The sequence below is a fragment of the Pteropus medius genome, unplaced genomic scaffold (genome assembly GCF_902729225.1).
Source record: "Pteropus medius unplaced genomic scaffold, Ma_sr-lr_union100, whole genome shotgun sequence".
NCBI classification, from domain to species: Eukaryota; Metazoa; Chordata; class Mammalia; order Chiroptera; family Pteropodidae; genus Pteropus; species Pteropus medius.
The window spans coordinates 16,670,751-16,697,850 of record NW_024349799.1 but is presented as its reverse complement, the minus strand read 5'-3'; the positions used below and the strand labels follow the sequence as shown (position 1 = coordinate 16,697,850).

Genomic DNA, 27,100 nt, shown 5'->3' with positions numbered 1-27,100 from the left:
CACACACACACACACACACACTCATACACCACACTGAATCCATGAATGTATCAGGACTCCATAATTTACATTTCAGTAATTTAGGGGAAGGCATTTTCCAAGGATGAAATATCCCATTCTCAGATAACGGTTTTGGCTGGAAATTTTCCTTTAGCTAAACTCTGCCTCAGGAAGAATCCATTATTCTAGACAATATATGATGTATCTGTTTAGAATAAAAATGGTGCTTACCTTCCTCCGTGGGATATAGGAGAAGGTGTCCGAGGTTGTACTGTGAAGTCATTAAGCTCTTAGAAGGCTCTTACCTGGTAGAGTCCTGTATTACTGATGTTCCCTTTCTTCTGTGTCTTGCTCTGGGCAGGGCCCAGATGAGCCATCACCCAGGCCTATGAGCCATACTTGATTTCTGCATTGATTTACCTGTTTTTACTGTGATCTTGGTCCCAAACACAGAGTTATCACCTTCTTCTCATCTAATGTGTCTGATCCTTGTAAATTCTAATTTACATACTTGTTCTTAGTGTGTGTGAAACTCTATGTTCAAGAAAGAAGTCATAGAGTAAGAACATTTTAGTGCCATCGAAGAAATGCTTTTATGATTCCTAATAAATATTTATTTTGCCATGTTATGATTGTGTTTTATCCTTGTCTTAGGTGTGCCAATATAAAGGCCTACTAGAAATCCTAGAGTGTTACTTGACATGAGTGGATAAAGGGAAGGCCACTTTTTGTACCTGAAGCATTATTATTGGTTGCAGCTCAGGGACAAAGCCAGCACATTAAGCCATGTCATCTTTGTACAGTGTTTACATCTCAAAGTGCATTCACATCTAGTACCCCATTGGAACCACTTGACAACTCTGTAAGTAGTTTCAATTAAAGGACACTCAGGGAGTTCAATGACATGTCCAAAGAATCACAGCCAGAAAATGTTAGTGGTTCAGGACATATGACTTCCGAGCTGTGTTCTATCCATCACGACCTGCTGGCTCCCCTACTAGCTCTTGTATTATTTTGCATGGATATAAAACCATGGCTCCACCTGGAGACCAGAAAGTATACATCTCTTCTGTCCATCGCATAGGACCTTTGTGAGGAGGCAATGAGGGAATGGATATGGAAGAGCTGAGCTTATTACCATCATTATTGCCCAACTCATATGTACATGAATTTTTTCATTCTTTTGAGTTATTTCATAAGGATGACACTTCTCAGTTTAAATGCCAAGACACTGCTGGGTCTTGATGGGTTGCAGAACTTGCAAACAATTTATTAATAAGTGATATGCTGCATTTGGTGAATTATTTACTTAATTCGAATGATTCCCAGAATAACATCTTTTACTGGGATGCATCTTCTTGAATGGCAAGAAATGGGATTTGTACATAATTCACATCTTGGCTCAAATAGGCTTCAGCCAATGATCTAGGAATGGAATCTGCCATCCATGGAAACATTCTGGATGGACTGATAGAAAAAGGGTAGAAACCCCTATTATAGGATATATTCTGAGAGTGAGGTACGTAGGTCAATGAGTATGAACAGTTTTATGGCTCTTAATATTGTGAAAAATTACCTTCCAAAATGTATTCTGTAATTTTCAACCTTTGAGATTGTATGATTCCCATTTATAAAACTCTTTCCTTCACATTGGTTATCTTAATAACACAGTTTTGTAGGTTCGATGGGTATTATATCCCCATTTAATAAGTGGGGGTAATGGAGACTTGGAGAGAGATGAAATGACAGGTAAAGGTCACAGTGCTTTTTCCTGGGCCAAAGACCCAGATTCTCTGAAGTTTACTGGTAAGTGCTAGTCCAGTATTATCAGTGGGCTTAAAAAACAGAGTGGTCTAGCCTAGCCTGAGTCACATTTAAGAGTAAGTGTCATCAAAGTAAAGGATGTGTGGAGGTGGGATAAGATTTCAAGAAGAGGGAACAACGTGGGCAAAGACCCCAACGAGTAAGAGAGCTCAGTGCAGTTGAGGATGGAGAAGTCCATGTGGCCAAATTACTGGGAGCAAGGGGGCAAGTGACATGAGATAGGGCTGGAAAGGTGGGCAGAGGCCACCTTTCTGTGGCCTCTGTGGTGGGGCTTTGAGATTTCATATCAAGGGTTAGAGAAAGCCACTAATGTTTTTATACAGGGGGATTACTGAATGTGAAAAATTTTTGTTTTCGTATGGGATTGCAGGCTTAAAAGGTTGTACCTGCCCCTGCCCCCAACCACCACTATCCTTTGGGACATAGTAACAGTCTGAAGAGTGTGGAATGGATTGAATTTCACTTGGGAGATGGGAATACTCAGGAAGTGACTGGGAAAGAAGGCAACAAGAAGGCAGGGACATTGGCATAATAAGAAGACTTTTCAGTAGGGAAGGAATATTTGAGCACATTTATTTATTCGACTAAACTTTATTGGGCACTTTTTAGATTGCAGACGAAAAAGACACTGGTTCTCAAGATGGAATGGAAACAGAGAGAGGCAAAGGGGCAAATCAAGAAGGCTTTATAGATGAAATGAGAGTCGAGTTGTACTTTGAAGGAAAAATAGGAATTAGCTAGAGTGAGGATTGAATGGGAGGAGGATGGAGGAAGAAGGGAGAAAATTCTAGGTGGAAGGACCAATCCATGTGATGGCATATAGGAATAAAACAACACAAAGAAGACTGGAACAGAGAGGACCTGTAGGGAGATGAATCTAGAGAGATTATGGGGGAGGGAAGGGAAGATCATAAAGGGCCTTTTGTGTTAGGAATTTGAACTTGAATGATTTATTATTCTGTGCTAGGCATTGCGCTAAGTGATTACATGCATTAGCCTACTTATTCTTCACAATGATCCCATGAGAGGGGTGCTGTTATTATGGTCATCCCATTTTATAAATGAGAAAACCAAGTCTGTAGATTGTTAGAAATAACCAAAGTAGAATAAAACTAAAAGTGGCTAAAGTCACACAGCATTATGTTATAGATTTTTTTTAAAATCACATTTAATTAGAAACTCTGAAGACTGTAAGTATTGAGTCAGAGAAAATGAGACCTGAAAGAAATAATACAAATACTGAAATAACAGTGGCTTAAATTGCACATTGTAAATTTTATAAATATCTAAAATTTGATGGAGAAATAAGGTATTCTTGCTGAAATTTACCCTGGAAAAAACCGACCCAGAAAAATTGGACTTGGACATAAAACACAAAGGAATATTCACAGTGAGAGAAGGAAACTTCGTAAAACTTGTTATTACAAAAACTGATTGATAAATCGAATATTTATTACAGAATTCAGAAGGAAGAGAGTTAATTCCCATGAAAATAATTTTGTTAAAGTCCAAAACTAAGTTCTGAAAAAATTAGAAACAATTTAATTGTGCTCTATAGAACACTGAATATAGGATGAAAATGGCTTAATGGAGTCTTCTCTGAAAAAACTGAACTGTTTAGGTATATGTTCCAGATAATGTTGATATGATTTTGGTAAAGACATTTGAAACCATAAACATGGGTTCCTCCTGGTCCAAATCATGGGATAAAAATGTTCTTTACTTGACTGCAGTGACCTAAGGGGAGAAGAAAGGGGAGGCTCCTGTAGGGACTGGAGAGGGAGGGAGGCAGCATTTTAGGCAAGACCTTAGAGGAGAGGAATCATGGGAGGTGAGGAATTTGGGCATTTAGGACATGGACAATTTCTTGAAAGAATGCATTGTGAGCCAGAACCATAGGTCTGGGTCACATTTCCACTAGTATCCACTGCTCTCTGCCATTTCTGTCTTTACCACCTGTGCTGCAGGAGCCCAAAGACATCCTTACATTCTGGTTGAGAATGAGGGTAAGTGTGTTCTTTCAAAAGGAGAAGTGACAACTGTGGGGAATATACCTCTTCCAACTTTTCCAAGTTGGGGAGGAATGTTAGCTTCTCAAGGGGCATGTGAGGCATCAGAAAGAGGCTCTCAGCTCCCTGAGGTCAGCGCAGAACAAGTGGACATGTCAGAGCAGCGATGCTGTGTGGCTTTGTGCGGGTTACTGCCTGTCTGTGGAAAAGGACCATGCAGAGTTTTTGATTTATTCATAATGTCACCTTTACAATCAACCCTCATTTCTTGTTCACATTTCACCTTCAAAAAGAGCATATAAAAATCTCCTACAGATATCACGATTGTTGCTAAAGTTTACAGGCTGGTTACTTAATACATTATTATTCATTCAAATATGAAAAATTTAAAAATAGCAAGTTGGCACCATTGGTTTTTATAGCACTTACATTACTTGAAAACTTACATTTAATTCTATGCTCAAATCAACAACTTTTTGTATATAATATCTATTTCAATTTTAAAATTTGAATTTAAAGGCTATTAAGAATGTTAAAATATCCAAGTATAATGTATAAAAAAATATACAGAAATAAGAAATGCACTTCTTTGAATAAGCTATACACACAATTAGGATACCTTTAAAAGATACTCATTAATCTATTAATTCATTCAAGAAATTTGCCTGAATGCCCATTATGTGCAAGGCACCAGACTAGGTACTATGCATATGAATAAGGCACATTGAATAAGGCATACTCTTTCCCTTTGGGGGCTTACAAACTAGTAGAGTTTTTAAGATATTGTATAACAAGTGAACTAGAAGTGATTTCTAATGTAAAGAGGAGCGAATACTTTTTGCATTGATTGTTACTTTAGTTGTCTTTGCAAAAGCTTCTTTCTTTTCATAATATGCAGCCTCGTTTACAAACACCGGGTACACAGTACAATCTCCGCCCAATGGAATAGTCTTTCCATCAAGAGTTAAAAACACAGGATCCCCAGGTTGCAATGGTTTCCAGTCTTGATCCTCCCAGAAAACAATTGAAATACAATTACATTTGGTTTTTGTCCTACTTTTAAAATTTTATGTCAGGCTTTAGACAACTAACAACTCATAGCATTGGATTCTTTTAAAAGAGATGCTTGACAGGTACATTAAGAGGCATGTGAGTGATCTGACTAAATTGAGATTGAATAGTTAATTTTGGCAGCAGTTTTAAGAGTTCTCCTTTTAATTTTTATAACTGACACATAATTAGAGTTTGCTTTAATACCGAGTTTGCCTAGAATGTTGCCAAAGACATTTGTAATATTAAAAGGCAAAATAAAATGTGTGTCTCCCTCGGTGTACATTCTCTCTCTTGCTAGCTGAAGTTAAATTCTGTTCAGCAAAATTTAGGATCTATCCATTACGAATCTTCTGTGTGCAAGACATTGTACTGTTGAGGATATAAAAATGAGTAACATTGTGCATGCAAGGAGATCTATTCTGATGGAGATTGGTGAGAGAGGTGATGTGGGCTGGGAAGAGTCTAAGAGAAGGTGGATGTATTTCATATGTGTTCCCACATTATGATAATAACTAAGTTATCTGAAAGGTCCACACCAGGAATTTAGAACTTTGACCCCTCAAACACCAATATTGTCATCCCACAGGAAACCTAGAGCAGCTCTTTCCAAACTTTGATGTGATCGAAAATCATGTAGGGATTTTGTTGAAAGGCAGATTCTGATTCTGTAGGTCTGGGGTGGGGGGAGGCCTGAGAGTTTGCATTTCTAACATTTCCCAGCAGCAGCAGCAGCAGCAGCAGCAGCAGCAGCAGCACAGCACTGGGAATCTGTTAGAAAAGCAGAGTTTCATTTCCCTCTGCAGACCTACTAAGTCAAGATTTTCCAGAGATTAGCAAATCCCCAGAGATTAACATGCACAACATTAAAGTGTGAGAAGCGCTGCATTACAACTGTTTTCTCAACCCTGGCTGCACATTATAATCACCTGGGATGTTTACAAAAGATAGAGGAATAGAGGGACTAGCCCCATCTCCGATACATCAAATCAGAGTCTCAAGAGTGGGGCTTGGGCATCATTTTAAAAATTTACGTACAAAAAAGTCATTCATTTTGTTGTATTCTATGAGTTTTGACAAATGCGCAGCATAGAATCATATCATCGCATAACTGTGTAATCAAGACACATAATTCTATCACAAACATCCCCCAATTCCCTCATGCTGCTCATTTATAGTTCACTGTTTTTATTTTTTTAAGCCCCAAGTGATTCTATAGGACAGCGTCGTCGCTGAGAACTACTGCTCTGAACCAGGGGTTTTCAGAGATGCACCCCAGAATGACTAAAGGGGCTAGCCCCACCTGCAGAGATTCTGATGTAGTGCAGTACTACCCAAACCTGAGCCACAGGAAAACCACCTGGTGACCCTAATTGATTTCTGTCTCCACCTTTATGAATTAAATCAGATTCTCTGTGGATGGAACCTGGGAATCAGGATTTTAAAAAAAGCTCATCGAATGATTCTCCTGTGGCTTGAGTTTGAGAAGACTGCTTTAAGTGCTTTTGTGATAGGCTCCAGGCATTTGGGGGGATATCCCTAGATAATTCCAGTGAACATCCCTGATTAAGAACAATTATGCTTAGAGCAAAATCTGGACTCCCAGCCAGGTCCCTGCCTGTGTCTCTGGTTCCAGGGTCTCCTGTCCTCTCTGTTTAGTCCTTAGTCTTCATTAACACCGGTCTTCTTGATGTTCCTCAAACACTCCAAATTCATTCCAGCCTCAAGGCCTTTGCACCGATTTTCCAAGTGGCTGACTTCTCATCTTCTAGGTTCTAGCTTCAGTGCCTTTATCTCAGATTTGGCTTTCTCTGATGACTCCACTGAATAGGAACCCAGTGTTAATCTCTACTCTATTGTTCTGTTTATTTCTTTTATAGCACTTTCTACAATTTGAAATGATCTGGTTTATATATTCATGCTCGTTCTCCTATTAGTGCGGAAGCTCCATGAGGGACCTTGGCTATCTTGAAATCTCAGGTCCCAGAACAGGCTTAGGAGACATTTAAATATATTTATGAAAATAATTAAGCAATCAATTTCTCCTGTAAGATACTGAGCCCTTCTTTAATGTCTATCAAAACTATCCTTCCTGTTTTTTAAGACCTACCACTAACCCTGTTTGTTACTGATCTTATTAACTTCACTCTCTGCCTCCCCAGGATGAGTTTTGTTCTCCTCAAGGATCCTTGAGGAATATAAAACTAAAAAATCCTGTGTTGTAGCTGGTTACCACATTGTCATCCTGGCCTCTGTTTCTTGTACTTGTTACTTTTGTTACCTTTTTGTTACTTTTGTAGTGCTTTTCTCCTTTCTCTCCCCCAATCTTTATTTTTCTTTCCTTTCAAACATTGCCTAAAGTCCCTTCTTTAGGTTTTTCACCTGGATCCCACTAAGGCACAAAGCAGGATTTGCTCCACTAATCTGTATTTTGGGGCAAGCTGCTTTATTAAGTTGTAAGTCTGGATGACTGGTATTAGGGTCTTTAAATAGAAGTTCGAATAGAGCTTTCCACCCTGATTACTCAGGCAAAAAGATCAGATTGTCTCAGAGTGGGTCCTGGCATTGTTATTTTTAAAAAGGCTCTCTAGGCCATCTGTAGCCCCAAACTAGATGATTCACGGGGTCTCTTCTATCTCTGAGGTCTGAGGGTATGTGGGATACTCGCAATGGGGACAGATATTTCAGCTTTTTGGAACCTTTGCTCTTCCTGCTCTTACCTTTGCTTTTTCCAGATTCAAACCTCCTACACTCTCCCAAGAGCCTTTTCTTCCTTGTCCAAACAAGACAAGGAACAGATGTCAGGGTTGTCAGGAGAATCAGGGAATGGTGGCAGAAAACATTTCAGAGAAAGAGGTTTTGATTATTTTGCTCTAATTTATTCAGTGGTGATCACAGGGAGGAGGCAGCAATGTGGTCAACTGCAAAGAACATTAGCTCTGGGTCTGCCATTGATAGATATATGGCTATGAGAAGGATTTAACTTCTGAGCCTCTGTTTCGTTATGTTAAAATAAATATAATAATTCCTATCTATTGCACTTGGGCAGGAATTTCCCCTTCTCTGGGAGGCCTTGTCTAACCACCCCTCCCTGCCTCCTTATTCTGTTATAACATTTGGTTATCTTCATTTTGAAACCATATGTTAGACTTTAGTATATCTAGACTATGAATTCCACAAGAATATAGACCATGTTCAATGATGTATCCCCAGAGTCAGCACAGGATAAGCTCAATAAATATTTATTGAGTAAAGGTCTGCATGCCTTACCTACACTGCAGTCTGTTTGAGAATACAGCAAATGAGCTAATGTATGTAAAATGCTTTAGGAACTGTGAAACTCTGTGAAACTCTGCTTAAATGTGGGCCTCATTATTTTGAATATTTTAAAGAAACAGAAAATGTTACCTGCAATTTAGGGTGGATAATAGCAACAATTTCTCCGCTTTCATTCCGGGGATAATCGACTTTTTCCATTATTTTATAGACTTCAATAGCACAAGGAGGAAATTCTTTTCCTATGGCAAAAACAATATGTATAAATAGCAAGTGAAAAAAAGGAATTTTATACTTTAAGGGAAGAACAACAAAAAACTGAAGACAGACAGTTGACATATTGAATGTCAATTGTGATTGAGAAAAAAGAAGACAGAACTTCACAGGGAGAATGCACTATTTCAGTTAAGGATATTCATAAACAGCACTAAAAGATGTTCTCAAATTATTCCTATCAACACACTGTCTGCAAGTACACTGATGGACAGAAGAAGAAAACAGAACTTTAAAAGCCAGTGTGGAAGAAAAAGAGGTTAGGACCGGGAATAAGGACAGCTGGGCTCTAATCTCCTAGCTGTGTAATCTTGAGCAAGAGCCTTAGCTTCCTGAGGCTCACTTTCTTTACCTGTCAAACAAAGGTTTTGAACCGACTTACCTTGGAGACCCTTCTAGCTCTGATTCTATGATGGCATGTCCTCAAGAATACTGCCAGCAGGTTAGGTGACATCAGCATCCTTCTCTTAACTAAGTATATTAAACACTTGGACAGCTCCTGAGCTGTGAGATCTTGGGATGCAGGCAGTCTGCCAACAGTGGAGTCCAACTTCCAAAGATGCAGCAACATTGAAAAACCCAATGAGCAGAAACTTGGGAAAAAGTAGTTTACATGTATACCAGGCAATCTCTGAGCAAATAGGATGAACTTTCTTCCAGTACATGGCCCACGGTATGCTGTAGTTGCAACTCAAAGGAAAACTTTCCTTCACCCTATGAGTAGAAAGTGCAGCCTGGGTTGGAATGTGAAGATCCTGTGATTACTTCTGTATCAGTTAGCTTGTGCTGCATAACACACTACTCCACACTTAGTGGTGTAGAACAACGGCCCTTTAATTTAGTTCATGATTCTGTGGGTTGGTTGGGCAGTTTCTCTGGTTTAGGCTGGGTTGGCTGATTTCTGATCAGCTTGTTCATGCACTTGTGGTAGCTGGCAGATTAGCTGGAAGCTGGATGATCTAAGGTGGCCTTACTCTCATGTCTGGCATTTGACAGGCTGTCAGCTGGAGCTGCAGGGCTATTGGCTAGGATGTCTGTGTTCTCCACCTCATAGCTTCCCATTATTCAGCAGGATAGGGTAGACTGATTCACATAATGACACTATAAGGTTCCCAAGGGCAGCAAGCGAGAGAGACCCATTGTACAAGTCCTTTTTAAGCTTCTTCTATGGCACAAAACAAATCACGTGGCCAAGCCAGACTCAGGGGACAGGGAAATAGACTCCATCTCATGAAAGAAGGATCTAAAACATCACATTGCAAGGAAAGGAATGTAGGGAAGGGAAGAATTTGTGGCATTTTTACAACCTATCACACCTTCCAAGGTAAAGATGGAAACTTATCAGGTATTATCTCTTTAAACCAGAAGTTCCATTGGGAAGAAAGGAAAAAGTAATAGAAAACAGAAGAGTATGTTTTTGCTTAGAATCTCAGAATTAGATGGAGCCACGGATGCCTAATTTCCTTGATACCTGGGTATTCTCCATATCTTTCTGGCCAAATGGTCATCTTACTCCTGCTTGAATAGTCACACAGTGTGGTCCATTACGTTATTGATCAGCTTTGTTAACTGGGAATTTGCCTCTAGGTAACTTTATCCCACTGGTTCACAGAAAACATGTCTAATTGCTTTCTAATATAATACTTCTGAAACTCTAAAATAAAATTGCCCTTAGCCTTCTTTTTTTTGTCAGTTTAAGTATTCTTAGTTCTACCAATCACTGCTCATATGTGGTCACATCCGTGAGGCTATATATGAAGGTACTTTTAAACTGAAGTTCTGTGTGCATCTTAAAGATTGTTCTTCTTATGGTTTTCAAACTCTTCAACATTCTTAACTCTCACCTTGGCTAACAGATGTTTCTACTTTACAGATGTTTCTCCTAAAATATAGACTCAGAATTTATTCACGGAATTGTTTATCTAAGGCAGAAAAGAGACCATCGCCTCCCTCGTTCTGGGATTTTTAAATGTAAAAGCATAACTTTGTTCCTGATGTAGTTAACCTAAAACATTTGGTTTAGGCAATTATTAAAGACTATCAGGACTTTTTGGATTCACTTTCTGAACTGGATATTTTCCTGCAGGCTTTCTACCACCTATCACTTACATAAAAGCATGTCGCTTTTGTCCTTATCCAAGTCATTAATAATAATTTTGAATAGCATAGAGTCAAAGATGGAGCTCTTCTACACATTTCTAGAGACTTTAGGTGGTTATAATCAGCATTCTTTGGATAATGATGTTCTTTCTATGTTAGTTAAAAATCCACTAAGCTGGATAGTCTTAATTAATAGTGGTTTAAAATTTTTGAATTACAGAATCCTTTGCTTAAATGTTACATGGAAGAGCAATGAAACAGAAAAAATGCTCTGGTTAAAGCAGAGGAAGTGGGTGGCTCTCCTGGAGCTACTAGGACAGCTACTAGATTCCCCATGCCTGTGAAAGGAATCCATGGACTATGTTTTGGAAACCATGTTTTCCCACTCAGGTTTGTGGCCTTCTACTTGAGTGCATCACTCCTTAACATATTGTAGTCCCACACTTACTATTCGAAGGGTTTCTTGTGGATAAGTGGTGACCTTCCCAATACCAGACCCATTAGACAGTATAGAAACTGTCCTGAGATATAGGTGGTTAAAAGTTGATTTTCAGTCTTTGTGACTTTGGAATCAAAAGATTCCAAAGCAGAGAAAAAATTTCTAGGATAGCAGTAAGTACACAATCTGAGGTTAAGGAATTATACCCCCCATGGACACTGAACTATCTACCAGCTTTGTCACTAGTAATGACAATTTGAATTCAAGCTGTTGCAATAATTATTTACATAGGGTGCCTTTTAAAAATTTTTTAATTATAATTAAAAAAATTAAAGTAAACTTATTTTTTATAATTTATAGACTTTTTTTTTTTTGCTGCAGTTTTAGATTAACTAAATGAGTTAGCACATAGAATTTCATATACCTACCACATTAAATTATTTCTTAATTACACAAATAATACATCATTCTTTTTGAAAACAAAACAAAATTAACCTGGTTTTCCCTCCCCTCCTCAGTAATCGCTGTTATCGGTTTGGTGTGTTTTTTTCTAGAACTTTTCTTGTACATTAACACATATATGTATATGTATTCTAGCACATGTTTATTATTATTATTGCTATTATTATTATTCTTTTGAGGAAAATTGGTATATTGCATGTTTTGGTCTGCAACTTGCTTTCTTTAGTCAGCAATGTATTTTGAAGACGTTTCCATGTTAGGTTAACTGTTGACCAACTGATGGATATTCAGGTTGTTTCTGTTTTTTGTTGTCACAACCAATGCTGTGATAACCACCCTTGTATATGACACACTGGGTGTGCATGTGCATGTGCTTGTATTTCTTTGAGATCTGGAATTGCTGGGTCATAGGATTTGTGCATTTTCGAAAGAGGATACTGTAAAATTATTCCCAGTATCCCAGTGTGTCTTTACTATCCCCTTTTTCTACATTCTTATCAACACTTAGTATTATCAAATTTTAATATTTTCCTACTCTTAATGGAAGAAAATGGTTTCTTATTTTAATTTGCATTTCTCTGATTACTAGCATTATTGGACATCTTTTCATATGTTTGTTGGACGTTTGTATTTCTCATTATTTCTTTGTTTTTTTAAAATGATGTTTAATAGGAAAATAAGGACTTTATTTTGGGAGTTTAACTGTAACTGCTTTTCTTGAATGTGTCTATTCTGGTCATTGAGGTGAAATGAATGAAATTTTTAAAAAGCACTTAATATCATGAGCATGACAAATTTGACCTAGGTTACAATTGCTATTTCAACATTTCATGGTTAAATCACTATGTGTGCTCTCATCTGCCTTTTCTGATATATCAAACACACACACACACACATGCACGCACATGCACACACACACACTACTTACCTTCATTGAAATTATGTATAAAATCAAGAGCATGTTTAATCATTTTTCTCATTTGATCCAAAATATCAGCTCTCAGAACCCCTTGAGGCTGGGGACCAACTTCTATACCTAATACAGAACAAGAGATAGTCATATATCTCTTACATATCTAATATGTAAGTATCAGAATATATTATAAAATTGAACATTTTAATATATCAAGACCTAGAATCTCATCATTAAAAATTGGTGAAAGATTAGAGCATTTGCACCATGGAAAGTATTTGAGACATAATGTTAGTTTCCTTCCAAAAAGCAAAACGTTTAAGTGTATAAGTTATATGCATAATGAATAAAGACTGAGAGAGAACATGGAAAAAATGAAAGAGTTGTGTTAGAGTTGCAAGATCTTGGGGTCTTTTTTCCCTTTAAATTTCCTGCAACATTGTTGAAAAATTTTAACTCATAATATAGTAAAACAGGTAGACAAATATATACTGCAAAATAAAAAGCTGCCAAACATATCAGTAGATATTTATTCTAGCTAAGAGCAGCATTGCCCCACAAACATCATAAACCAAGATTGCTCTTTCAAGGTTTCTTACGCTTTATTTGGTGTCACAGAGAAAGAGGATCATTATTCCTTATTGGTAAGCATTTGGGGTGTTTCAAATAATTACCCGAACTTGGATATTTAGCTTGCTCCAACTGATCCTTTGATTATGTACTTAAGTATCAGTAATTGAATAACAAAGATAACTTTAAATTTGCTTATATTGTTTGACAACTTGTTTTTAAGTTAAATTGCTCTTAGTGAACCATCTGAGATCTAACAAAAAGACTTTAAGTTGTGACAGCAACTTCAATGATTATAGTGTAGTCTGTAAATAATTATGCAAAAGGTCACTCAGGAATGAGAATGGATTACAGAAAAGTGAGACTATCTGTCTCAGAGGGTGTGTAAGAGTGCAAGCTTGCATATTGGAAGTTACCAGAGGGTAAAGATGAGTTCACAGCCCAGTAACTGATAGGGCAAACAAGTGAACTGATAACGAACAGTTTATGGGAGACTACTGCAGAGAAAGTGCTAAGCGAGATGTTGGGAAAAGATTTTCCATGGGTCTTTTGTGTTTCTGCACATCTTGCCAGCAAGACACTGACTGCGTTGGTTCCAAATTATTTTTGAAGAATGTTTATATAGCGAACACTATTGAAAGATAGGGATGATGTCTTCCTTGGAGCAAAAGTCAGGCATGTTTATTGTGCACTGCAAAAGATTCAAGTTTCCTCAGCTCATTGTTTCTTTCCTGGAATGAAGAAAGCTGAGGAAATTTGGTATATTTTGAGCCTGCCTGGAATTAGTTTGCTTATTACTTAACAATTATAAGACATAATGATAAGAAAGGTACGTATAAATATTCTTTAAAAATAATTTCTCAGAGTTTTATCTAGGACATATTTTGTTAGGTTGTGACAATGGGAAGTATAACTTACCAACAGGATACCTGGCTATAGAACGAGTGGTTGCATATTTGAGGAAAGGATGCTCAGTAAGATAAACATAGCAGGGTAATGGAGCCAAAGAAGTCTGAAAAGAATTGAAAACATCCTTCTTATTATGTCAAGACCATATGCCTTGTTCTTTTTGCTGTCAGAGAGTCAATAATGCCTTAAATATGTTTTACTAGATCAACTAAAATTATGACAGCTTTACGAAACACACTCTAAAATCCAATGTTGTTATTATCGCTTTGAAAACATAAAAATAGAAAACATATAAAATTGAATTATACATAACTTTCTGGGTAAAATGTACATTAATTTTCTAGAACCATGATCAAAAAATATGAAATAAAATTTCCTTCTGAATGGATTTGGTTGTTTTTGTTTTCATCACTGGTTACACTTATTATTTAGCTTAGTACTGATCTCTTAAAGAATCTTGTTTCTATCTCTGTGGTCCCTGTCTCTGCATATACAGGGTAACTGCTCCTACCTCCACTTATCTGAATGAGAATTCAAGACAGGCCTCTTATTTTTGATAACAATGTTGGTCATGCTGCTTTCATGCCTTGCAACCTAAGCATTTAGCTCTCTCCTTCAATGAGCAACAAAGAATAGCTACATTACGATCTCCTACCAGAACTGCTATCTAGTTATTGTCAAAAACTCAAAAGAAACAAAAATAATAGTTAATCTTTACTATCTGCTAGGTGTTAGGCTAAATGCTTTAAATATTTTAACTAATTTAAGGCCTTTAATAGCCGTAGGGGTACATGGTGGTATTAAGCCAATTTTATTAAAAGAGGAAAGCAAATTTTGGAAAGTTGAGTATCTTGAACAAGGTGAATGAGAAAGTCTGGATTCAAATCCAGGTTATCCTGGGTATATGGGTCAAACTCTTTCCAATAAATCATACTAGCTCTTTGGAAAGAAAGATATCCATTATACAGAAATAAGTGTACAGATCATTATTTGTATTTTTGCTTGGTTGTTATTTTCTAGCAATTTTTCTCTAGCTATAGGCACTGATTGCTGAATTTTTCATCTTATAGATTTCTGAAGCTTAAAATGATTAGCTATATCATTTTAGTATATCCTTCACTGATGTGTATTAGAGTATCTGAATCAAATGGAGAGAAGGGCAGGCCTGAAAAGAGCCAACTTTTCTATAATTGGTCTTTAGTCAACATTAAATGACTATTTCTTGAGCTTCCTAAAACTATAATTGAGTTACTTTAACTACAACATTTTAAATTTTAGTATTACTTTTACTGAATAGCCTGCGATTTGGCGGCTGTCTGGATAAAAAATTTACAATGTTATAGACACAAGAATCTAGAGATGTTTTATTATCTTATTCACTGTATTTATTATTTTCCTCATTTCTTCTCTTTTATTCTCCTCCCTGTTACCACTACCTCTATTCTGGTGCTCCTCCCACTCCCCCATCTCTCTTGGACCCTCCCTCCTGACCTTTTTCTGGTTGTTTTCCCTCTATAATTGACTTAATAGTACACGTCTTACGCTAACGTATGAATTAATAACACTGACATTACCTTAATATAGTGAAACATCTGAATTAAAAAGTCATTCCTGGAATCTTCAAGAATAAGAGAGCATCCCATGTTAGAAGTAGTGTTGTGAAGGTCAAAAATAATGTCATAGGAATCTTCGCTATCTTTTGGACCAAATAAATGATTTATTTCTTGAGCCCTTCTTACTTCATATGGCAAATCCTCTGACACTTTTTTGCTGTTATTAGCATAAAGAAAAAGATTAACAACATCTGTGGCTAAGATAACATTAATATACAATAAGAACACAGAGTATAAGGAACCAATTGCCAACTTTTAATATGAAAAGCCTGCGAGGGAAGTGGAAATGTATTTGAAAGCTTTACAAATAAAAAATTACATTTCCCCTTCCATTTGACCTATGCAATGTTGCATTGGTATGCTTGCAAATAATAGTTCATTTCTGTAGCTGGACAAAGGAAGGACATTTCTTTTTCCTTTTTTTTTAAAGCTACTTTTGAATGTTTTATTTTTCCTTTAAAATTTTTTTTAAATTAAAATATGCTAACATACAATATTCCATTAGTTTCAGGAGTACCCCATAGTTATTCAACATTTATATACCTAAAGAAGTGATCATCATGATAAGTCTAGTAATGACATGACACCACATAGTTATTACAGTAGTATTGACTATATTCCTATGCTGTACATTATATCCCCATGACTTATTTATTTCATAACTGGAAACTTTAACCTCTTATTCTCCTTCACCTTCTCCCATCCTTCAAAAAATTTTTTTCAACTACAGTTGACATTCAATATTATTTTATATTAGTTTCAGGTATACTGCTAGCATAGCAGTTAGACATTTATATAATTTATGAAGTGATTCCCCGATTAGTCTAGTACCTACTTGGCATTATACATAGGTATTACAAAATTATTGACTATATTCCCTATGCTGTACTTTATATCTCCATGACTATTTTGTGATTGCTAATTTTAGGAAGGACATTTCAAACAGAATTTACCATTTAACTATGAACAAAATGTATCCATTAATTTAATCAACAGTTTCTTAGTAGTTATGTGCACTGGACTATTATGGGGCTAGACAATCAAATGCAACATTTTTTGGCACTCTAGCTAATTCTAGTGCACAAAATAGTCAAAATTAGATAATGTTCACATTATCTAATTAGTGATTCTTAATTGAGGTCCAGAAACTACTAGTGGTCCAGGGATAAGCTTTATAGACAAGTCTGTAAACTTTGAAAAAATGAAAAATTTTGCAGTATATGCATATATATTTTTTGTTGGGATAAGGGTTAATAGTTCTTATTGAATTCTCAAGTGAGTCTCTGTCTCCTTCTCCCCTCCAGCAATGGTTAGGATACATTTTTTCTTAGTATACATGATGATTTACATTTATTTTTCCTCATTAAACCATTCAACCATTTCTCTATAATTCCATCTATGCATTTCTATTTTCTGACTAGTTTTGCTAGCATCTTCAAGAAACCTACAGTTTATGCCTGAGTAATTTCTTTCTGGAATGCAATCAAAAAGGTGGAGCAGCCATTTTTTGCCTAGGGAGCAAAAACTGTGAGGACAAAAGCCACAGGCTAAGGATGGTGCAGTGGGAATACAGAAGGAACCTGTGGCATTGATGATATTATTGAGCCACTGTACCTCTGGACTTACTATTTGAGAAAAAGAAATTCTAATTTGTTTAAGCCACTATTTTCAGGTTTCTATTATATGCAACAAGACATAGCTCCTAATGGACATATATGCATTTTGAAAGTTATTTCATGAAACAACTCCATGAGGTCCTCCCATCCCCATCTGATTTGTTTCTAATTCTCCCTCATGTGACTAAACCATTAGCCACCCTGTTTCTCAGAGGCAAGGCTGAAGTCTTGAAAGATAATGTATACTATGATTTCTTATGCCTGGAGTCCAGGTCCCAAGGAAGATTCCCAATAGGGAGTTGACTGTAAACTCTGTTTCTTCCTAATAGTAAGAATAGGCAGGGGCAAAATCCTAAGGGGCGCATCAGCTCTACTAAGTTACTTAAGTCCGTCTATTCTGGATAGGAGATTTTTGTGGAGTTTTCAGTAGGGGACAGACGTGATAACTGTTAGGATGATCTCTATGGCTGCTACCATACAGAGAATCTATGGCAGGAAGGGTTGGAGTAAGGCTGGATGCAGAAAGATTCTTCAGGAGGCTACTCCAACTGTCCACAGAAGAAATAAACTAAGGTAGTGAAAATGAAGAGGAATATTGGATTTGCAAAAGATTTGCAATTATGCAATACTTGGGAATAATTGGGAAGATGTAGTGACCCACTAGACATGGGGGGTGAGGAACAAGGAAGGTTCTAAGTTGATTTTCTTTTAGAGGTTTTGTAACTAATGGTGACATCACTGAGATAGAGAATATAGGAGAAGGAGCTGATTGGGACAGTGAGGACAGGGACATACCTATTCCGTATGTTCCCATAACCACTTTGAGAGAGAACCGTTTAGGCTCTGAATAGTATTATATGTAAGAATTAGAAAATGCATTTAATTTAAAAGACTGCTTTCACTGAAATGTATGCTATTGAGTGGTCATAATAATAATAAAAAAACTCACCTTAGTCTATTTCAGAGTTGTTTGGGAAGTTAACAGGTCAAAGAAAAGAGATATTCTTCAACAAATTCTTACTTGTAATATGAGTTACTTAATAGCTATTTTAGGTGAATAGATAAACTTTAATTGTGTTGATATAACCTCAGTCATGAAGATAAAGCATTTCTGAAATTAAAATTTATGCTTGTAAAATATGATTTGATACACAAAGTATGACTAATGTATAACTGCCCTTGAAAAAAATCTATTCCATAATGTGAGGCATATTTGTACTAAAAGGAGTAACCATCTTTTGATCTGTGGTCAGATTAAATTTAAGTAACTCTCTAAACTTAAATTAGTGTTTATTAGAAAATGCATACATAAAGCAGTGCTGTTTGTTGCTCTTGTCCCATCTTATATCTTAGTTAGTAGTCTGCCAACTCTTTGAGGGTAGAAACCATTTTTGTATATAGTTTTGTACCCTTACAGTACCTGGGACAATGCCTGGTGAAGAGCGGGTGTTTAATAATATTTTTAGATAAATGAAAGCAAGAAGTTGTAAAAAGAAAATACTTAGAGAATTATATACCTACAGTAGTAGCTATAATGATGTAAACAGAGACAAAAGATAATAACATACCTAAAGTGCCATAATTGCATACTTTTATTAAACAAATGTTAATCAAAACATTATACTTTTCTTAACTAGAACTTTATGCACTACCATAAACATAGTTGCATAAAAATACGGCAGCGAATCACTTAGAAAGCTGACAAATTTGTACCTAAATAAATATGTTTCTTTAAAGATATGATTTTAAAATAAAAACCTTTGTTATTTATTGTTTCAGTCTGTATAGAATACATTTAAAAAGAAAATCAGTTAGGAACAGTCTGATGCTTAAAAAGGTTTACAAAAGAGCATGTGAATGCCCAGTTTAGAGAACTGAGTAATTCATAATGGAGTGTGATTAAAAGTGAAAGTGATCTTATTCACAATAGCGACTATCTGTACGGACATGAATAGCATATACATAAACATATATGTGTTCTCTCCAGCACATACCACTTTTCTGACACACACACATGCACACATGCACTCACGCATGCACACAACACAAAATGTAGTCTTACCTAAGATTTTCAGGGTCAAAAACTCGATTCAGGTCACAGTCAATATATCTGGTACACTTCTTCACTGCTCTTGGGTTGGTGATAAATGGTTTTACCTCCAGCCCTGTTCTCTGAATCTCAGCACCATTCTCCAGCCAGTGCTTAACTAGAAATACTCCTGTTAGCTCATTCCCATGAGTCCCTCCAAAGATAGCAACCTTTTTTATAGGATCTTCAAAAACGTGACAAGAAGTCATTTTATCTAGTAGTTTAATCTGATATCTGCAATTCAGAAGAGAGGCAATCCAAGAAAACTTAATTTCTTAAGAAAAGTTTAGAAATTTATATCTAAATGGAACTTTAACCAAAGTACAAAATGCAGAGTTCTCTTCAGTGGAGTATATTTTAATTTTCTGTTAAGAGTTCTGAGCCCTGTTTATTATAGGGGCACTCCCTTCTTTAGCCCTGCCCTTTACCATATTTGGATTAAAACATGCAGAGATCAACTAGAGTTGCAGCTGTTTACTTTAACTTCTAACTCCCTCAAATGGTTAGTAGATCTAAACGCAATAATAAATTAGCACCTTATACTAATATAAAAATTGTTTTCTTTTCAGCTAGATGTCATCTAATGGTGCTTTCATGACTACTTGTAGTAATTTAAAAAACAGTTTATATTTTCTAATCCTCAAAAATAAAAAAGAAATAAAGTGGCCCATAATAAGCATGTTATTATTCAATATTTATATTTCCACTTGCATTTTAAAAACATTTCTTCTTTGAAATGAGTTCAGGTACTTTTCATCATCTGAGGGCATTTGAATCTCACCTCTATAAACAGCCAAAGGCAGATCCTCTTAGACGTTCTCTGGAACAGCATCCTTTCTTTCAGAAGCTTTTTCATGATCAGAGACATAAGAACCAAATCAATGATCTCTGGGACTTTAAAAGCTACTTTGAAACATGCTTTAATTTCTTTCCATTGAAACTTTTGGTAATTCTGTGTCAAATTCCTTAGGATTTTTTTTTTCTTACTTTTTTGCTTCAATACTGAAGAAAAAGCAACTGTTAGTAATTTTCAAGTCTTTGTCATGCCTGAAAATGTCTTGAGGTGTGTTGTTCTATGTACTAACCAGATTGTATGAGTTTATGTGGACACAGTAAGTCTAATTTATTGGCAGCAGAGACTCTCCACTGGAATGTGTTATTCAAAAGGGGTTCTTATTAGGGGAAACCATCCAGAATACTGAAATGATTGTATTTCTTTGGAGAAATGAGTTTACCAAATCCAATTTTATTTCATGCTCAATCACCTATCAAGTTAAATATGTTCAAGTACTGGAAACACTATGTACTAGTAATGCCAGATTGTTGATGGAGATACAAAAGTAATTTATTACAATTCAGAGTAGTTTAATCTATAATGTTTTTCTGCATATGTTATCTTAATTTATTCATATATCCACTTTATAAGATAGGATGGAGTAGGTATTGACATCCCCATTGCAGGAGTAAAGGAAAGAGAGCTTAATTAACTTGGTTAAAGTTCCTCAGTACCAGGAGAAATCTAGGCCTGGGACCCAGGTTACCGGTTTTAAGTCCAGTGTTTTTCACAGAACAATAGGGTGCTCCCTGTTATTTTTGGCCTTCTCCAAAGTTCTAATTTTACTCGACTGGAATTCACGTAAACAGTCACTACAGTGTGCTCAGGAAACAAACAAGCATGCAGACAAAATACATGATGGAAATATAAAATGTGAATACTTCAAAACATTTAATGAGCCAGTTCCTGTGTTCGTCCTTTAAAGGATTAAAATCTAAATTTACACATTAAAATGACTGTTCTAAGAAAAAGCCTCTGTAGCCTTTGATTTTCTACCCACATCAACGTACACTGAACACTTCAGTGTAGAGATACTGAAAACAAGCATAAATATAAACAAATGTAAACAGATCATAGTCATATTATTGAGTTACTTTGGTTTTAACAGTAGTAACTACGGTAAATTATTAACATTTGATTATGGGGTTTTTTTCTGCTCATTTCTGGTTAATTCTGTCCTTTGCCCTAGCCTTTCTGGAAATGCTGCTTCAGTTATTTACTCATAGCTGGCATGAATGACTCGTATTTTGAGGCTTGCTTTATGAAATTTTAATAGATCAGCACTATGAAGCACAGTTAGTATTCCTAAGTAAAGTTTCCCTTGCTTACAAAATGAGTAACTTGAGAGTTAATGAATTCTCTCCCATACTTACCTTGCTTATTGTGTACAGAGTTTGTCTTCTGTGGAAGCCTTGTTAGAAGAAAGGAGAGCATTTCCTTAGAACTAGAGCAACAGAGGCTTTTCATACTCTTATACCAAGTTAACTTCCGAAAGATTTTTAACTCCCTATTTCCCAAAGCACACTAAATTTTTGAGCCCTACAAAAACTAAATTTTTTTTATTAGTCTAGTTATTTTCTGAAAGTTCAGAGAACTAGTTAGTAGTATACAAAGTGGAATCCTTTCTAGTTGTCAATATCTATTAGGTTTAATATTTAACGTTTTGAAGTACTTAAAAGAATGAGCCTAATAACTTCCAGCAATACAAATGTTTTGTGGGGATGGTGGTGCCTGATTTATTGGTGAAATAATGTAGTTTAAAACAAAGGAAGAGTAAAATTTTATAGTCATGGCTGTCCAATAGATCAATGCCAGAAATTCCGTGGGAGACAAATTTAGGGTGAGATTGTTTCCAAAATAGTATGATTGGGAGATAAAGAGGGTCTTCTCTCCATTATTATGTGTAAAGTGTCTCATACATAATGTAGTGGTCCAGCAGTTATGCAATCAAACTATTCTCACTATTTTAATTTTATTCTTCCTCTTGGTCCTATTGCTGTCACCATCCTGACCAACTTTCTAGGTGGAAATAAATAAATGATAACCAGAACAATGTAGGGGTAGAAGAGAAGTTTATGAACTGCTAGCAAAGATTCCACATTGCTCATCTCATATTCCTTACAGATGTAGCACAACATGTTGTTCATAATAGGTTTATAGCTTTCACTCTAATGAGAAATCTATTTTTGGAGTGTGTGTGTATGTGTTGTGTGTGTACGTGTGTATCTATGTATCAGGTCAAAAGCAGCTTCCCTGAAGCTGCTATTAATTTTTAAGTCTCCTCTCTGGAACCATGATAAACAACAAGTGTTTATGGACATTTTGTTTGAGGTCTTTTCTTTTCCAAGTAATATGAAGACCCAATTTCTTCAGACTTATTCCTAAGTTTGGCATTCAAGGTCCCCTATTATATCAGTCTGCCGCTAATTATATCTCCTAACACTTTCCTTTATTTGACCTAATCTTCGAAGAAACTACCATTTTGTCTCATGGTCTCATAGTCCTAGGCCTTTACTAACAACGTTTCCTCCATCTCTGTGCCCTCTGTACCTCTTCCCTTCACCTACCCCAGGCTTCAAATGGTCAGAAAGCATGGTAACAACAAAACATGGTCTTTAAATCCAGAGAGAACTAGAATTACTAACCCTGGCCTATAGTAAATACCCAATAAATAGCAACAATAAATAAATTGTTGTCAAATAAGAGCTAACATTTATTGAGCATTTACTGTGTGCCTGTATTGTTCATTTTCTCTTTCAACACTTTTAGGCCTCACCTCTCCCACCAGCCTCCTGGCGGCTCTAATTCCCTTGGAATTCATCTGACTCACAAACTCAGCCTGACCAAGCAGGTTCCCTGTGACCTGGTTTTGAGGCTCGTGGCCTTTGAATCATTCTCTTTTAGGCACAATATGGGTCGTTACCAACATTTTACAGACTTATGTCTGGAACCCAAAAAATGACCGTGGGTGTAAGCAGAGGATTGGATGACCAGCCCTGGACAAACTTTTCTGCCAAAGCTGGGCAGAGACTGCCTGGTAGTAGATCTGCCACTGCTTCATCAGTGACTAGAACAGGCTCCTTCTTCTCTGGGCAATAACCTAAAGAAGTAGAGCCACTCCTGAGTCTCGTACCTCATAGTGTTAACGTTATCTTTCTTGGGAGAAGTGCATCTACCTTTCTATCGTTATCAGCATAAGGGGCGACTGACACCATTGCGCACATGCCCCAAAGCCGTGGCCTCTGCGCCTGCGCGCGGGCGGGGGGGAGGGGCGCGGGTCGCGGTCGGAGGTGCGCCTGCGCAGGTTCTAGTCGCGCGTGCGCGCGGCTTGACTTCCCGCGCTTTTTCGGAGGCGAGGAGGTTTCCGGTAGCTGACTGGCCGGTCTCCCCGGCGGTTGACGGAGGCGAGGGAACCTGTGCGCTAAAGTTGCGTGTCGCGTTGGTAGGAGGGCCAAGAAGGTTAAGACTGTGTTGTTACTAGTTACCAAACTGTCCCCATTCTCTGGGTGGCGAGAGATTGTTGAAAGAGAGCGCGAGTCCTGACTGGAACTCCTCTCTCCCGAGACGAGGCGCCAAAATAATCCCACCTGGCCTCCATCTGAGGCAGCGCGCGCTCGCGCTCATGTTTACAGATTGAACAGGCTCTTTGCACTTCGACGCCACCAACCACATTACTGCCGTTCGGGTCCAGTTGGAAGCTGGGGTTGGGACAATTTAGAGTCCCTGACCCCGGGTTAGTGTTCCAGGGAGGATAACACTTTTGTTTGTTTGCATGATACTCGTCGGAAACGTTGACAGTCCTTGTAGGCCCCCTCTGGGTTTGGGGTGTAAGTTGTGTTGGCATTTCTGTGCCAAGAAAAAGTCGCATAATCTCTATTTTGGTTCCTAGAATGACAGTAATATTTTTTAAAGGGCTTGCTAGATCCTGCTTCAAGCCCAAGATATGGAAACAAAGCAGAGGCATTCCCTTCTCTCGTGTTTCCCAAGTTTTATTTCTATAAGCAATATTTGGAAATTAATATTTACCTCAGTATGATTTACGTTGTTACTTAGTTGTGTTCATGTCTGTCTGCCTCATTGGATAGTGAACTTGGGAGCGGAAATTATTTAGGTTTGTATCTTGCTTTTTCACACAATAGGTAAGTGTTGATTTAAACTGGGTTTGAACTATACTAGGAGGCCAACTATGGAAAAAATTACAGCAAAAATTCTGTTAAAGGAAAAAAACTCGTTTCACTTGTTGAAGTTGTGGAAACTTATCATTTTGGTTATTCTGGATATTAAGTGAGGGCTTAGATTTTGGTATTATACAATCCAGGGATCTCAAACTAATGGCCAAAACAGACAATATGCTGTGTTTTAAAGTGAGGCACAGAGCACGTTCTCACATGGCTAATTCAACTGTGTATGTTTCCTCCCTGGCCTTGTAAGCATATAAGTTTGCCAATATTATAGTCCAATTCTCTCTTTGTATATATGGTTCGGAATTATTCACCTGTAGGTCATTAGTTCTAAAACAAATTACATGGACTGTGTGAAATTCCACATACGTTTAGGAAGCAAGGTTATAGCCCCCCTAACTTACTTCAAACAGAGTTGGAAAACCAGTTCCTCTTGTACATTCTTGCTCAGAGAGCAAAAGACCCTGTAAGGTGTTTACACTATCAGGTTTGAAACTATAGTTTTAAAACTTAATTTTACTAATTACTTGGCTAAAAATTTGATCTTGTGGCCTATACAATATGAGTTACAAATTCCTTTCTTTGAAGGTTTAGTCGAATAACTTCATGTTGTAAATTTGGAGTGTTAAAAGTTACAGACTTTGATACTGAAGGAAATGAAGAGAAGCCTCAATGAAAATTCTACTCGCAGTACAGCAGGTATCAAACAATTTTAATTTTTATATTTTGTATGTACCATGTAAAGCTTGTATAATTTATAAATGTAGCATTTTGGAAGAACTTTTAAAAAGATTAAACGTACAGTATAGCCTCTTTATTTTTCAGGTCCAATGAAATAAAATAACTTACTCAAGGCAAAACATTTAGTGGCAGAGGTGGGAGTAAAATCAAACTTTTCTGGATTTACTCTAGTGTTCTTTCTACAAACCCTATGTGCTTGGGTTGTTCTGTACTTTTAGTCTGGAAACAAAGAAATAGGTTTATTTTTTATTTGTATTTGTGACTTATTTAAAGTATTTCCAGAAGCACTTATCTCCCTAACAGCTTCCCCTACCATTTCTGCTTTCCCAATTTATTAGTTAGAAGGCAAGAATGAAGAGAACCAAGGTAATGGTGATAATGCACAATAAGATAGTAATAGCTACTATTTATGGTGGATGTACTGTATTTCAGACATTTAATTATATGTAGTAATTTATTTAATCTTTACACCAGCCCTCTGAGATATGCATAGTTGTTACCATCCTTGTTTTCCAGAAGAGAAATTAAGGCACAAAAGAGTTGTTAAATAAGTAATTTATGAAGTGGCAGAACCAGCATTTGAACCTGGGAATCTGGCTATAGAGTCCATGCTCTTAATCACTATTATACTCTTTCTTAGTATATGTCATTTTGGCACAACAAATTTAAGGAAATTGCCCAGGTTTACACTTTGAAGTTGTACATAATTCAAAACTACTTTTAAGTTGTAATTCAAATCCAGGAGGTCTGACTTCAGAGCCCACATAAATTTCCCACCCTTTCATCAGACAGTTATCACAAAGTCTATATATTCTCCTGTAATAAAAGTTTTGATGGATCAGCTGGAGTATGGTATATTTCTGAACTGAGATTTAGAAAGATAATCTGAACTGAGATTTAGAAAGCTGTGTCCTGTCTAGGTTCTTCCACTGTGACAATGTGTAAGCTTTTAGGAACTCTTTTTCCTGAGAGCCCTTCTAGTTTTACTATTTATAAATTCTGACTTTTGACTTGACGTGAGATCCCAGGACTCTTATCTGAAGGGTTTACAGGTAGTATTTTATTCTCATTTGTAGACATTTTCAAAGTGTTCCACAGAAAACATGCATTAAGACACCTGGAGTGCTTGTTAAAATTGCAGGGTTTGACCTCCAAACCAAATCTATTGAAATGAAATTTATAAAAGTAGGGTCTAGGAACCAGCATGTTAAACAAGGTAAATCTTGGTCAAACTAAAGTTTGAGAACCATGGCCCTAAATGTTGTGTTACCATAGTGCAAACAGTCATTAGGGTTTTAGTTCTCTCACACTTCTTTTGAGCTTGAGGGACCCCCTCCAGTTGATATAATAGGCAAGCACAGGTGAGAAATAAGGAAAACAAGAAGTGGATTTGCGAAGGGTTGAGGAATGAGGGAAGAGATGAGAATTACTTCCAAACAAGAGAAATTAAGGCAATGTTAGCTTAAAATGAGAAAAGAGTTTTTAGAGAAACAAACGAGGCTATTTAGGACCTTAAAAAGAATATAAAAATCAATCCAAAGATACAGAAATTTATTTATAATAAATATAAAATTAATAAATAGAAGTAGACAAATTCAGATTGTGCATTATTATGTCCTAGTAATTATTATATAACTAGATCTGACTATTTTTCTATTATGTACTAATTTTTTTTATGTACTAATTTATTGGTACATTTAATTTAGGCTGTTTGCCTATACCATTGTTCAATCAGAAAAAGAGGAATAGACAGCCGTTAACTTCCAATCCACTTAAAAATGATCCAGATATCAGTACTGCTTCTGACAGTTATGATTTCCCTCCTTTACCAACAGGTAAGAAAATAAGGTGAATACTTTCAGAAAATAATTAGGATTCAAAAAAAATTTTCTATTTTATTATAATGCAAATAGAAAGTTTATTTTTTCTCTTCGTTCCACTGTCTAAATGTATGGGTTACTCGGCTCTTTCTGAACATCCCAGTTCAGTAGTTTGAGTTTTCTTGTCTACAAGGGTAGCTTAATATTTAAATGGATTATCTTATATCTGGAACCTTGTTCTAAAGAATTGGTAAACCTACATTGTAAAGATTATTTTGTTTCTTTTTCAAAACACATAAGGATATTGTGACTTAGACATTTGGTGCTAAAGAATGGAGATACGCAGGTTGACTCAGGAATAAGGATAAGTGTGAATATCA

At 36.6% G+C, this 27,100-nt stretch overlaps 2 protein-coding genes across 2 annotated transcripts in view; one reads left to right on the top strand and one right to left on the bottom strand.

Annotated features, from left to right (window-relative positions):
- Positions 1–4,303: 4,303 nt before the first annotated feature.
- On the bottom strand, positions 4,304–19,512 carry ASPA (aspartoacylase). The gene is made up of 6 exons (XM_039886378.1): positions 19,117–19,512; positions 15,400–15,595; positions 13,835–13,928; positions 12,362–12,469; positions 8,292–8,401; positions 4,304–4,843 (listed from the first exon to the last, which is right to left on the bottom strand). Exons 1-6 carry the CDS (start codon positions 19,350–19,352, stop codon positions 4,646–4,648), a joined length of 942 nt encoding a protein of 313 aa, XP_039742312.1. The 5' UTR covers positions 19,353–19,512; the 3' UTR covers positions 4,304–4,645.
- A 3,831-nt stretch (positions 19,513–23,343) lies between these two features.
- SPATA22 (spermatogenesis associated 22) overlaps positions 23,344–27,100 on the top strand; it is a 16,503-nt gene continuing 12,746 nt past the window's right edge. The window contains exons 1-3 of the mRNA XM_039886536.1: positions 23,344–23,382; positions 24,748–24,858; positions 26,607–26,735. Coding sequence (XP_039742470.1) covers positions 24,816–24,858; positions 26,607–26,735 — 172 coding nt within the window. The 5' untranslated portion in view covers positions 23,344–23,382; positions 24,748–24,815. The remainder of the gene's footprint in view (positions 23,383–24,747; positions 24,859–26,606; positions 26,736–27,100) is intronic.